The sequence below is a fragment of the Thunnus maccoyii genome, chromosome 5 (genome assembly GCF_910596095.1).
Source record: "Thunnus maccoyii chromosome 5, fThuMac1.1, whole genome shotgun sequence".
Taxonomy (NCBI): domain Eukaryota; kingdom Metazoa; phylum Chordata; class Actinopteri; order Scombriformes; family Scombridae; genus Thunnus; species Thunnus maccoyii.
In genome coordinates this window covers 6,336,811-6,349,428 of record NC_056537.1, presented here as the reverse complement: position 1 = coordinate 6,349,428, position 12,618 = coordinate 6,336,811, and the positions used below count along the sequence as shown (strand labels likewise).

At 37.7% G+C, this 12,618-nt stretch overlaps 1 protein-coding gene across 1 annotated transcript in view; it reads right to left on the bottom strand.

The window, feature by feature from the left end:
- si:dkey-106n21.1 (solute carrier family 23 member 1) overlaps positions 1–11,648 on the bottom strand; it is a 56,365-nt gene extending 44,717 nt beyond the window's left edge. The window contains exon 1 of the mRNA XM_042411682.1: positions 11,403–11,648. Coding sequence (XP_042267616.1) covers positions 11,403–11,648 — 246 coding nt within the window. The remainder of the gene's footprint in view (positions 1–11,402) is intronic.
- Between the last annotated feature and the right edge of the window lie 970 nt (positions 11,649–12,618).

Here is a 12,618-nt window from a genome sequence, read left to right as displayed (position 1 = left end):
GTGAGACTAGGGGCTGTCTTCAAATGCAAAGGGGTCAACTACTTCTTAAAACAAGCCACATGGGACAGATACGTTTCCTTTGGGTTTGTACAAACACCTCTGAGGATGTGCCTGTTTGAAGTGTGTCCGGTGTGGTGGTTACATGTGTATTAACACTGTAAAATCAATGTGTAATACATTCAACAGTGATATGGTAAAAAAAGAACAAAAATTATTACAAAATATTCTGTAGCACAAACTTTTTTAAAGGAATATACAGGATTATATTTTCTTTATTATATATATGGATTATGGATTATTATACTGCATATTATGGGATGTCCCATGTGACCCATGAGCTGACCTCAAATGCAAAGAGGTCAGTTCCCTCTTAACACAGTCAACATAGGGTAGATCAGTTTCCAAAAAGGTATGAACAAACTCTCTTGAGGATGTCTCTGTTTGAAGTGTAAGTAAGAGAGTAGATGACACCAGTGTTTGAATTGTGACAGAGGTATTCACGTTGGAGGGTGGAAGAGATGAGGGGTTTGTAGTGACATGTGAGATGAGATTGCAAGGAAAAGGTGTGGCAAATGTGGCAGGAATCTTGTAAAAAGAGAGAAAAGAATAGGTTAACAGAGAAAGTGTTCCAGAAACTCTGAACAATGCAGCAGTTCAATTTATTTTCTCCCAAATCATGATGAGGAGAAAAAAAAATGAGGCACTTTACAAACTGAAAGAATTAAAATCTGATGAAAAATGTATCTTTACATGTAGCGATTAAAGATGTCCATAAAATAGTGCATACTAAACAAGAATCCCTCTGTGTCACGTAGCCTGCAGTAAACCATGGAGTGTCAAGACATTTAGGTTAAACAAATACTGCATGTATATATTTTGGAACTGGAAGAAAAGGACAAAGACGCATCATACCAGGGCTTTGATTTTTACAGAAAAAGAAACCTGTAATTTAATACAGTAAAATAGCATGAGATCCCTCAAGTCTGAACTTCTCTCTTTTTTGCGGGTCAGGGACCCCTGACAACACCCTAAGCACACCCTCACTTTGAACCCTGCACTGTAAAAAAATGACTGTGATATCCAATGTAATTTAATGTATTTCTGCACAGTTAATTGCTGTGAATATTTTTACAGTATAGTACTGTGTATTTGGCCTAAAAACACAGTAATCATAATGATACTGTAGAAATCACAGTAGTGAACACACTACTGTAGAAAATCACAGTAACCATTATGTTACTGTAGAAAATCACAGTAACTATTATAATACTGTAGAAAATCACAGTAACTGTTTTAGTGCTGTAGAAAATCACAGTAACTATTTTAGTACTATAGAAAATCACAGTAACCATTATGTTACTGTAGAAAATCACAGTAACTATTTTAGTTCTGTAGAAAATCACAGTAACTATTTTAGTAATATAGAAAATCACAGTAACCATATGTTACTGAAGAAAATCACAGTAACTATTTTAGTTCTGTAGAAAATCACAGTAACTATTATAATACTGTAGAAAATCACAGTAATATTGATACTACTGCAGACACCATTATGTTACTCCATTTGAGGTAGCAGCTTTCCCTTTCGTAAAGAAAATCACTAATTTGAAGATTATTTTGTTACCTGAGTACCTGGTGACTTGACATCTCCCACAGTTGAATATCCATGTTTAGATTACCTAAGAGTGTTTTGTTTCAAGGAAATAACAGTGTCTATTGTCAGTGTCTATATTATATATATATCAAATTCAGTGATTTGATTTTGTGTTTTATGTTTTTTAACTCGTAGTGGGCTTAATAAATAAACATCTGTATTATTTTTTCGTGAGGATTTGTTTAACTGTGGTTACAGATTTAAACAAGCTGTTTACATATTGTATTTTTAACGTTGTCATTGTAATATTTGCTAATGTTTGTAATATATACATTTGAAAACTTTGTTACAGAATGATATTTAGAGGACAGAAAGTTGCATATGGTCCCTGCTTCTTTTATGGCAAACACTGAAAAGAAAACATTTGTTTACTTCATTCTTATTTACTATATTCGTATTTACAGTGTTAAGTAAGCCCATGCAGTCCGAATATTTCATGCTGTTGCTACTTCACATTAAAAGCTTCTCACTGGTGTACCACTGTGTGGCTTTTATTATGAAGTATGTACAGGAAGTATAAAACAGACTGCAGTATTGGTCAGTAAACATTGGTCTATGCAAAATGTTTTGTGCTGTTTGGTCAGCCGATCAGTTTTATATATTGCAAAAGAGAATGGGTAAAAGAGGAAACAGCTGAATTGAGCTGGTAGATGTAGAACTGCAGGCAACAGGCTCTTTTACTACAGTTTATGTCATTAAGGGTAAACAACTTATTTTGTTCTGCTGTCCTGTCTGAGGGAAACCCATTTGCAGTGCGCATCACAGATATAATTGCAGCAGTTCACTATTCAGTGTGGGTATTTCCGCCATATGGAAGAAGGCCATTAGATTTCTGTAAACATGGTGCACAATGAAAATAAGTAATAAGTAAAATGTAGTAGTTACTGTTCAACAGTTAATAAATAATTGTCATTTAAAGAGTTGGTTCTGTACTCATTTATTGAAATTTAAATGTGGTTTGAAAGTTTACAGCATTATATGAATAACTGATCTAATTTACTGCAAAATGTCTGGTGCTGTAATCCATTACACAGTAACATAAAATTACTGTTTTTATTTTACAGTTATGTACAGCTACTGTAAAAGTAGATACAGTACCATTAAATTACTGTTTCATTTTACAATTGCTACTGTAAATAAAAAAATTTATTTTACAGTAAGTTTACTGTGTTTATATTTACAGTAATTAACTGGCAGCAGTTGACAAGTAACTTACTGTAAAATGAATTACAGTAAGTTACTTGTCAATTGCTGCCAATTAATTACTGTAAAAATCACAGTAAGTTTTTTACAGTGTGGTTTTATAACTGCTTAAAGAACCTTGCTGGTTATGTTTCCCTTCACTGTGTGTAGTGTATATTTCAGGGTCTCTCAGCCTTTTTTGGCTGACCTTAGGGTTAGGTTGCCTTTCGAGGCAGCTGGACTCGCGAGATCACAAGATCTCACAAGAAAAATCATCTGGAGCATCAGGTTAAAGGTTAGGGCCCAAAGTTAATATTCCTTGAGCAAATACTATAATAGAGTATTTCTTCAATAATAACTAATGTTAGTTTCACAATTTGCATAACCCTGTAGTTAAAGAGCAATAAAGACAGAATAAGCCTTTCAAACTACCTTCAGAACTGGCATTGCTGGTTGATGGTCAGATATCCACATTTCTCTAATAAAAGACTATTTAGGTCATACATTATATTTCGTTTTGTTTTTATTCACTAAATTTTTCAACCTATGTCTTTTAATGAGAATATTTTATTGATGATAAATGATTTGTGAAATCTTCTGTGACCCTGTCTCCATTTTGTGTGACCCCCCACGGGGTTGTAACCTAATAGTTGAGAAACTCTGCTTTACTGGACAGTACCAAGGGAACAGTCAGAGGGGAGACAAATGATGATATATAAACAAAGATTAAATTTTAAGTTATGACTGTAATTATGTTTACATGTGTGAATTCTTTCTGTACTGCTTTTGAAATGTTAAACAACAAATTCTAAATCATTTATCTGTCTCTTTCTCTGCGTAGTGTATTATGTCTATTGCACCATCTTTCTCTCTGGGTGCCTCACATACACACTAGAGCCAGCACACAAGATAACATCCAGACTCCAGTGAATTTTTGGATATTTCACACCAAAGTCTCACAACCGGGGACAGAGCCACATGCTGCAGTCATCGATCTGAAACCTGCTGTGACTCAAAGGGTGAGTCTGGCATTCAGTCAGGACTTCAAACAAAAGAAAATACCTTGTTTTGCGCATCCCACTATTGCATCTGTCTCACACAAGAGTCACATGACAAAGACAGACCGTGCAAATGTGGTCCCATCTGCATCACATTTCCTCTCTGTCTTTGATTTACTCTCACGTTGCAAAGTTCTCAGCAGGTAGTGTTTGCTTCAGTGATTACACAGCTGCTTGCTTCCATCTAGTGGTTATCTACCTGCACTCCAGTACTCCTGTAACCACAGGACAAGAGGCCATGGAATTGGAATTGGAAATTTCATGGGTCGGTTCACCCACATACAAAATCTAGCCATGTTGTTTTGGTTTTATTCTCCAAAGTGTCAAGATGTTGCCTCTAAGACTTCTTACATTATTTGGTGGTTTCACTTTTTTCAGTAGAACAACATTCTAACAAAAAAATAGTCCCTATGAAGAGTAGAGCATGTTCACTGAAAGTATTTAAAAATTTCTGTCAAAACACATCCCAACGCTTGAAGTTTCTTCCTGTTAAAGGGAGATTTACCTTACCGCTGTCGCCAAGTGCTTGCTCATGGGAGAATTGTTGTGTCTCTGTAAATTAAAGAGTACGATCTAGACCTGCTCTATGTGAAAAGTGCCCTGGGATTACTTTTGTTGTGATTTGGCACTATATAAATACAACTGAAATGAATTGAATTGAATTGAATCTCATGGTCTACAAGCACTTTCAACTAGTTTTCTCAGCTTGTCCCTAAATGATATATAAATAAAGTTATGTGACTATAACACATACATTTATTAATAAATACACAAATTAAAGTACAATGGATCTTATTTAATAAGGTCATTGTTTATCAGTTATCTTTCTAAACTGCAAAGGAACTACAGTAGTCACTACAGCTGTCAGATAATAATAATAATAATAATAATAATAATAATAATAATAATAATAATAATAATAATAATTTAAACTTTATTTGTGTAGCACCTTTTCAAAACAAGGTTTACAAGTTGCTTTACAGGGTGAAAACAATGAACAGCAGGAATCATGAAAGTGTTAATTGCAAAAACAATAAGAACAATAGCACCATCAATGAAACAGTAAATAAAATAAAGCAATAAAACATAAACACAGTAAGTCTGGATTTAGGAACCACCAGGAGAGCAGCATTTAAGGACCTTCTGGGCCTTAAAAATGATAAGTAAAATTTTAAAACTAACAAGTAGCCAGTACAAAGATGAAAGGATAGGTGTAATGTGCTCTTGTTTCCTGGTACCTGTTAAAATCCAGGCAGCTGCAGTTTTGGATTAATAGTAGAGAGGAGAAACAGTTTTTGCTGCAGACAGAGAAAAGAGAGTTGCAATAATCAAGCTGCAATGAAATAAAAGCATAAATGATTGTTTCAAGGTTTTTGGTAGACGGAAATGGCTTAATTATAGAGATTTTCCTAAGTTTGAAAAAGCATGACTCTATGACAGATTTGATGTGGCTGCTCAAAGTGAGGTTGCTCTCAATTAAAACACCAAGGTTTCTACACTGCAGAGTAATTAGATGAGAGTATGAATCTGGTATGTTTGTAATTTGAGTGTTGGAGAAGTCAGTGCCCACAAGAAGTATCTCAGTCTTTTGTTGAGTTGAGTTGAAGGAAATTTTCAGCCATCCATTTATGAATGTTTTCAAGACAATTGATAAGCAAAAAAAATTCATTGAAGTTATTGAGGTCACAGCTTAGGTAAACCTGGGTATTGTCTGCGAAAAAATGTAAACTTATGTTGTGTGATCTTATGAGATGTCCCAAAAGCAGCATGTAAATGGTGAATAGTGCAGCCTAGAGGTGGAAGACTTAGACTCAGCAATACCAACACAGAAAGTCCTGTCTGTATGACTTCACTAAACGCTATACTGAGATCTAGGAGTACTAAAATGGGACGTCCAGCATCAGCAGCTAAAAGCAAGTCATTCATGACCTTAAGAATGGCAGTTTCTGTAGTGTGGTGAGCTCTAAAAGCCGACTGGAATTACTCAATCATAGAGTTATCATTCATAAAGGCATAGATGAAGTTTAGAGATAGGTTTAAAATTGTTTAAATCATTTAAATTGAGTCCAGGTCTCTTTAACAGGAGTTGAACATGAGCATTTTTGAAATAGTGGGGGACAGTACCAGAGGAAAGGGAGCTATTTAAAATGTTCAGTATTAAAGAGCTTCATCAGAGCCTTTAAGTCCTCATGGTGGCTAGGGACTTTTGATGCCTTCCCCTGACACTCTGCTTTACTACATTTACTGCATCACATGAGGGTGAGAAATCATGTATGTATGTATGTATGTATGTAATCATGACTCTGTAGCAGCTACTGTACAAGGTGCAGAGCTACTACATGCTAACAGACAGGCACAGACTATTATACACAGGACTGCATCGGATGTGGAGCATCCCGTCACGAACTTAGCTGATACACTCCCCTGGATATGTCCCAACACTGCTGGATTAGCTGCAGAGGCTCCCAAACCAGACCAGACTTCCCTAATGACTCTTCTTACTGGCATCGCACCGGTCCTAGACTGAAAGCATCAACTCCAGCCAACATTTGGTCTGACGTCATCTGCTGCCCTGGATTAGCCACGGAGGCTCCAAAACCAGACTTCCCTGATGCTTCTTACTGGCACAGCACTGGCTCTAGACTGAAAGCATGAACTCCAGCCGAGGACTTGGTCTGATGTTGTCCGCTGCAGAGGCAAATCCAGCAAGAAAACAGATAAGAGAGCACCAACGCCCACTCCACCACCTAAACTTTCGTTGCATAACAGATATGATCTTCTGACTAATACTAACTACTGTATGTTGAACCCAAGGAAGCTAATCACACCACTAGCATTAAGGCTATCCAAAACCTAAAGCATTGCTAGGCTGAGGGCCAGAAGAAATACTGCTAACTTCTCACCTGAGCCAGACACTATTCTGATTGGGGACTCTATAACCAAGCGTACAAGAAAGCCAAAGACCAAAAATTTATGTGGATGTGGATAGCACATCTGTCAGGAAGATAAAAGAGGTGTTGCCAACCATCCTCTCTACACATCCATGTTGTATGAACATTATTAGAAAGATGAGAACTCCCGCAACACTTGTAGTATGAGGAACAACTTTATTGACCGACGCGTTTTGGCTTGTGGCCTTCATCAGGGTCATGAACATTATTATCCATACTGGATCCTTTGACATTCTGCAGAGGAAAACTGGTTCTGAGATCCTGCAGAAAGACTTTCCCCTGCTACTGGAAAAACTGAGTGACTGGGAAAGGAATTGAGTCTTTTAGAATATTCCTTGGCCTGAATACATGGCTGACATCGGCGTGCCTCACCAATGGGATAAATGTTTATTGACAATTTCGATATCTTTTGGAACCATAAAGAATGCATTAAACTTGATTGGGTTCATCCAAACATCATTGGATAAGGGACTACTTAGCACCAATCTACATCATGTCCTTGGCATGCTAAACCCAAACAAGAATGTGTGGATAAGTGCAAAGGACAGTGCACACAGACAGACAGCCTATATCTCTCCCCCCCTCCCTGTTCCCCCCTTACAGCGCACACAGGACAGCACATGGAGGCAAACAACTATCACAGTTATCAACTCAGGTGTCCACTGGAGATGAGACAGACCCTATGCTGCTTTATTAAACATACCAGTGATCTTAAACAGTCGGTGGCATGGTCAAACACATTGTAGCAATCACACACCATCTGGTAATAATCTTAAATTTGTAAATGTTCAGTCACAACCAGTCTCCTTTCCTGCCACCGAATCCCAGCAGCTGAAATTAGCGCTTTTTAATGCCAGATCATTGGCTAGCAAATCCTTCTTGGTTAATGATCTGATGACTGAAAAGAATTTGCATCGTGTACTCTTAGTTGAGACCTGGCTAAACAGCACTACTGGTGTAGCGACACTTATAGAGCCCTGTCCTCCAAACTACAATTCCTCAGTCAGATAAAACAAGAGAGGAGGAGGGATTGCAGGCCTTTTCTCTACACAGTTTGAACAGTTTGACCTAGGTTTGACCTAGGTGAATTTACTGGAACTCAAAGCAGAATTATCAGTACTTATCATTACATTATATCGACTGCCGAGATATTCATCAGTATTCCTACAGGAATTCTCAGAGATGATCTCACTTGGTGTCACTATATATGATCCTGAATAGAGACCTGAACATCCATATTAATAAGAAGAATGACCTCAAAGCTATGGAGCGTATAAATTTACTGGATAGATTTGAACTCACCCAACATGTAAATGAAACCACTCATCAGCATGGTAACACTCTAGATTTAGTAATAATAAAAGGGTTAAACACTGATAATGTTTCATTATTTGAACTACCTATTTCAGACCATCACTATGTGTTTTTTGATGCCAACCTAACCATAACAAAGACTAAAAGGGAATTTCTGGTTCAAAAGAGATTCCTTGATGGCGAGGATGAAGAAACGTTCTTTAATATTATGAGCCATATAGTTATGACTGCTCTTTAAATGACATGGTTGAAATTTTCAACAATACCTTGTCATCTGCTTTAAATACTGTTGTCCATTAAAGGTTAAAAAGGGGTTGACTGACAGAATCTCCCTATGGTTAAACAATAACAGTCTTAATGAGATCAAAAATCTGTCGGGCAGCTGAAAGAAAATGGAGGAAAACTAGGCTGACAGTTCACTGTAATAGATACAAAGAAGTAATGATTGCATATAACAAAGCAATACATCTGGCAAGAATGGATTACTTTTCCAAGATTATTACAGAGAACGCTGGGAACTCTAGATTATTATTCTCCAATACTGACCAGCTACTCGGCATGGTAATGCACTGACCAGCTATAGGCAGATATCCAACCTTCCATTCATTAGTAAAATACTTTCTCAGTGCAAATAAATTCCTTTCTTAAAGAAAACATTATCTTGCAGGAATTTCAGTCAGGCTTTAGAACATACCACGGCACTGAAACTGCTCTTACTAAAATAATCAGTGACCTCAGACTAAACTCTGATGAAAATAAGGTCTCAATTCTTATCTTGTTAGACTTAAGTGCCGCATTTGATATGATTGACCATGATATTCTAATCAATCATCTTGAAAAATTGGTTGGTCTTTCTGACTATGTTACACTGGTTCAAAACATACATCAAAGGGAGAAAGTTTTACGTCAGTCTTGGAGATCATGAACATGACAACTGCTTTTGGGATTCACAAGGGAATGAAAACATAATTTTTCCACTTTAGAAACATAGCTAAAGCGCGACCATTCATAAATCAAAAAGATGCTGAAAAACTGATTCATGCCTTCATTTCAAATTGACTTGATTACTGTAATGGACTTTTTACTGGCCTTCCAAAAAACAACCAATGAGAGACTTCAGCTCATTCAAAACTCTGCAGCTCAGCTATTAACCAGAATCAAGAGGAGAGAGCACATTGGTCCAGTTTTGGCCAATGGCGATTTTCGCAAAGAAATAGCTCAGTGCATAGGTTGTATGCATAGTGAGAGTGCAATCGAGAGAGAGAGCCTGTGTGTGATGGTGAGGCTGGCGACCGGAGCAGAGAGTATGAAATTAGCAATACAGCTGTGCACATAGCAATGCAGTGTATGTACAGTTTTGGCTATTTGTCAGTGAATAAATTACTACAATTCCTCAAGACCCAAGCCAAGTCCCCGTGTCTTGTTTGCCATCTGCTGATTAAAGTGAAGGGGATCAGACCCAACGTTAGCAACAACTTCGGCCCTGGAGCAGAACACAAAGTCTCCCCTGTATGTCCTGACTACTGTCTGGACACTGAAGCAGGAAAGGTTATCAGTTGGCTTGGGGTCGCATAAAATGTGAATTTGAATGTACACGTTGAGTCGTGATGTGTGTGCTGGAAGCATTAGTAATTCATGGTAGTGATTAGCGTTAGCAATTAGCATGTGTAATTCACAGCTTAATATGTGTTAACAGATAGCATTAACGGCCATTTTGATACAATTAAACCCATGAAATGTTTAGTTTATGTAAACCCACCACAGTAGTTTGTTCAGTTTGGTTTAATAGCATTTTACTGTGTTATGTAACGTTATTCGTGTTCAAGGTGTGTAAGAGTGAGATCATTGCTAGGATACAGGTAGTTAACCAGTCAAGTTAAACCTATGGCCCTGTAGAGATGTGGGCTGGAAAGGTTTTTTGTATATCCCAGACATTGTTAGACTGTCTACAGTTGATCATTCAGTAAACACAGTTAAAAGTGTAACATGATGTTTTCAATTAGTTAAACTGAGTGACATCTATAGAACATAAGAGAGTGTTACTCATGCAGAGGAGAAAATACGTTTTTGATTGTGTATGCTCCATATTGTTTCTATTGTGTAGGAAATGTCAAGGTGCAGTTTAAACAAGAAGATGTTTGTAGCATTGTGTATGGGATGATTAAAGTAAGTGGGGCCCATTGAGAACTTTAAAGCAGGACTGTAAGCTAAAGAGTTATTACATTGAAGTTCACAGTTATTAGAGTTGATGCAAGCTGAACTAACGCCACAATATGAATAACATTACTGATAACTATTTTTTTAACATGTTTTTATTTTTGTCTTTTTTCATGTGAAGCACTTGGTGCGTGTAATTTCTTTGTTGTAAAGCACTTTGAGCTGCATTTCCTGTATGAAACGTGCAATACAAATAAAGTCTGTTATTATTAATATTAATTGTGCAAGGAGGAAAAGGATGGCAAGGAAAATTGCAGACTACAGAAACCACCTATGGTTTAACCTGAGATGCTAAACTAAAAATATTGGCAGAGGTAGAATTAAGAACTCGAGACTGTAACTGTGTACATACTGGAAACTGGAGCAAGTTACAGTATTTTCCTCTAAGATAAAGTGCTGCGTGAAGAACAAGCACAGTAAATTATTAATACGATAGACAGTGGTTAATCATCACTGAAGCTGGACGGCATGATTATTTAGTGTGCAGCATCATGTGCTGAGATGTGTGCCTTCCACGTCACAGCTGTGATGATACGGATGGATGAGTTGGGCGTGGAAAGACCAATTGCTTTGCTGGCTGCATGGATGTTCTTCAAGTGGCTCCTTGAGTCAGTAACTGATAAACATACTGATCATTGAACTGGTGATGCATGAGAAAGTGAGGTTATTGTTCAGTCTAGTGCTGAGATATTTTAATGTCTTAACCATCTCAACATTCATTTTCTTACATACTGTGGTTTCAGGATGTAACAGTGAAGAATGTTATCGTTGCAACATGAACTATGAAGTGTTGGTATAATGATTGGCCAAAGCAATACAGGAGTCTCATCTGCATATTTGAAGGAACTGAATAGAACTTACATACATAATTACTTCCAAAATTTGTACATTTTAATCTGGAGGCCGAAAAGGTTGGTTTATTTCATAACGAAGGTTATGATATTACCCTAGTTCTATAAGCAAAGGCAGAGCCGTCCGCTGGACTCCATGTGTAATACTCTCCTTCAGTCACACGCATGTGTTCACCCACTGATATTTTGGATAAATGTAGCCAGCCATGACAACAAGATGGTCGAGGTAAATGAAGACCCTCATGCCTCGGTTGCGCAGTGGCTGAAGCGCCGAGTCCATGCATCTTCTTAGGGTGCAGGGGGCCAGGGAATAGCCAAACGGCAGTCTGTCGCGGTCATAGGCTATCCCCTGGAAACCGAAATGCAGGAACTTCTTGTGTTTCAGAGCCACCTCGACATGAATGTATGCATCCTTCAGCATCCTAAAAACTTCGCCTTCACATCGCAGAGGGGCTGGTGAATACAGCCCTCGCCATCAGGATGCTGTCTGCCATAGACAGTCATTCCTGTGCTGTCGGTTTGCTCCAAGTGGAGGTGGCAGGAGCTATATGTGCTCTGTTCCACCGATGCTCTCTGCTTCTCTCCGTTGTGATGTTACTGAGTTGCGATGCCTCACCTCATCCCCTCTGAGGGTGGGAGGGTGGCTGATGAGAGCTGCGTCGAGGGGAGGCACACCAGGGATGGTGGCCTCCGTGCGGCTCTACACCCTGAGAAACCTGTTCATGCAACAAATCTACAACGAGTTACAACCTAATTTTCACCCAAATGAGCCATCCTCTGAGCTTGACTAATAACATTGGTCTCTATGTGCAGCCGGCTGTGAAACGGGTGCAAAGGTACCGTCTAGAAAGTGCAGCACTGAAAAGAGATACTGCAAAAATATTCAGTAAATTCACTCTTATACAGTGTAGTCATATTAATAATGAAAATATATTTCTTTGGCTTGTTTTATGGAAGACTATTGCTCTTTCTAATACTTGTGTGTGTGTGTGTTTGCCTGTTATATAGTTCTATAGTGTAATTTGTCTTTGTCTTCTGTTGTGTAACTAATTGTATAATTCAATTTTTCTTATTTGTATCTATTTATTTATATTTATTTATTAACCTGCTTTGCCGCACATAAATTGTGATATTGTGTACAATACAAGACATGCTGATTGTTGTTATCCTCCAAAATGTTAGATATTGACAGTGTTGACTGAATTTCTTTCACAACCTCAGCTCTGAAGAACCAAGTCAAGCAAACTGAACTGTTCATACTAGGGATGTGCCTGAATACAAACACGTTATTCGGCAAAGCACAAATAGTGGGTTTTTTACCAACATTTATTTCATACCAATATTTTAAAAAATATTTGTTTTCAGGAAGAAAAATAAAACCATATCAAGTA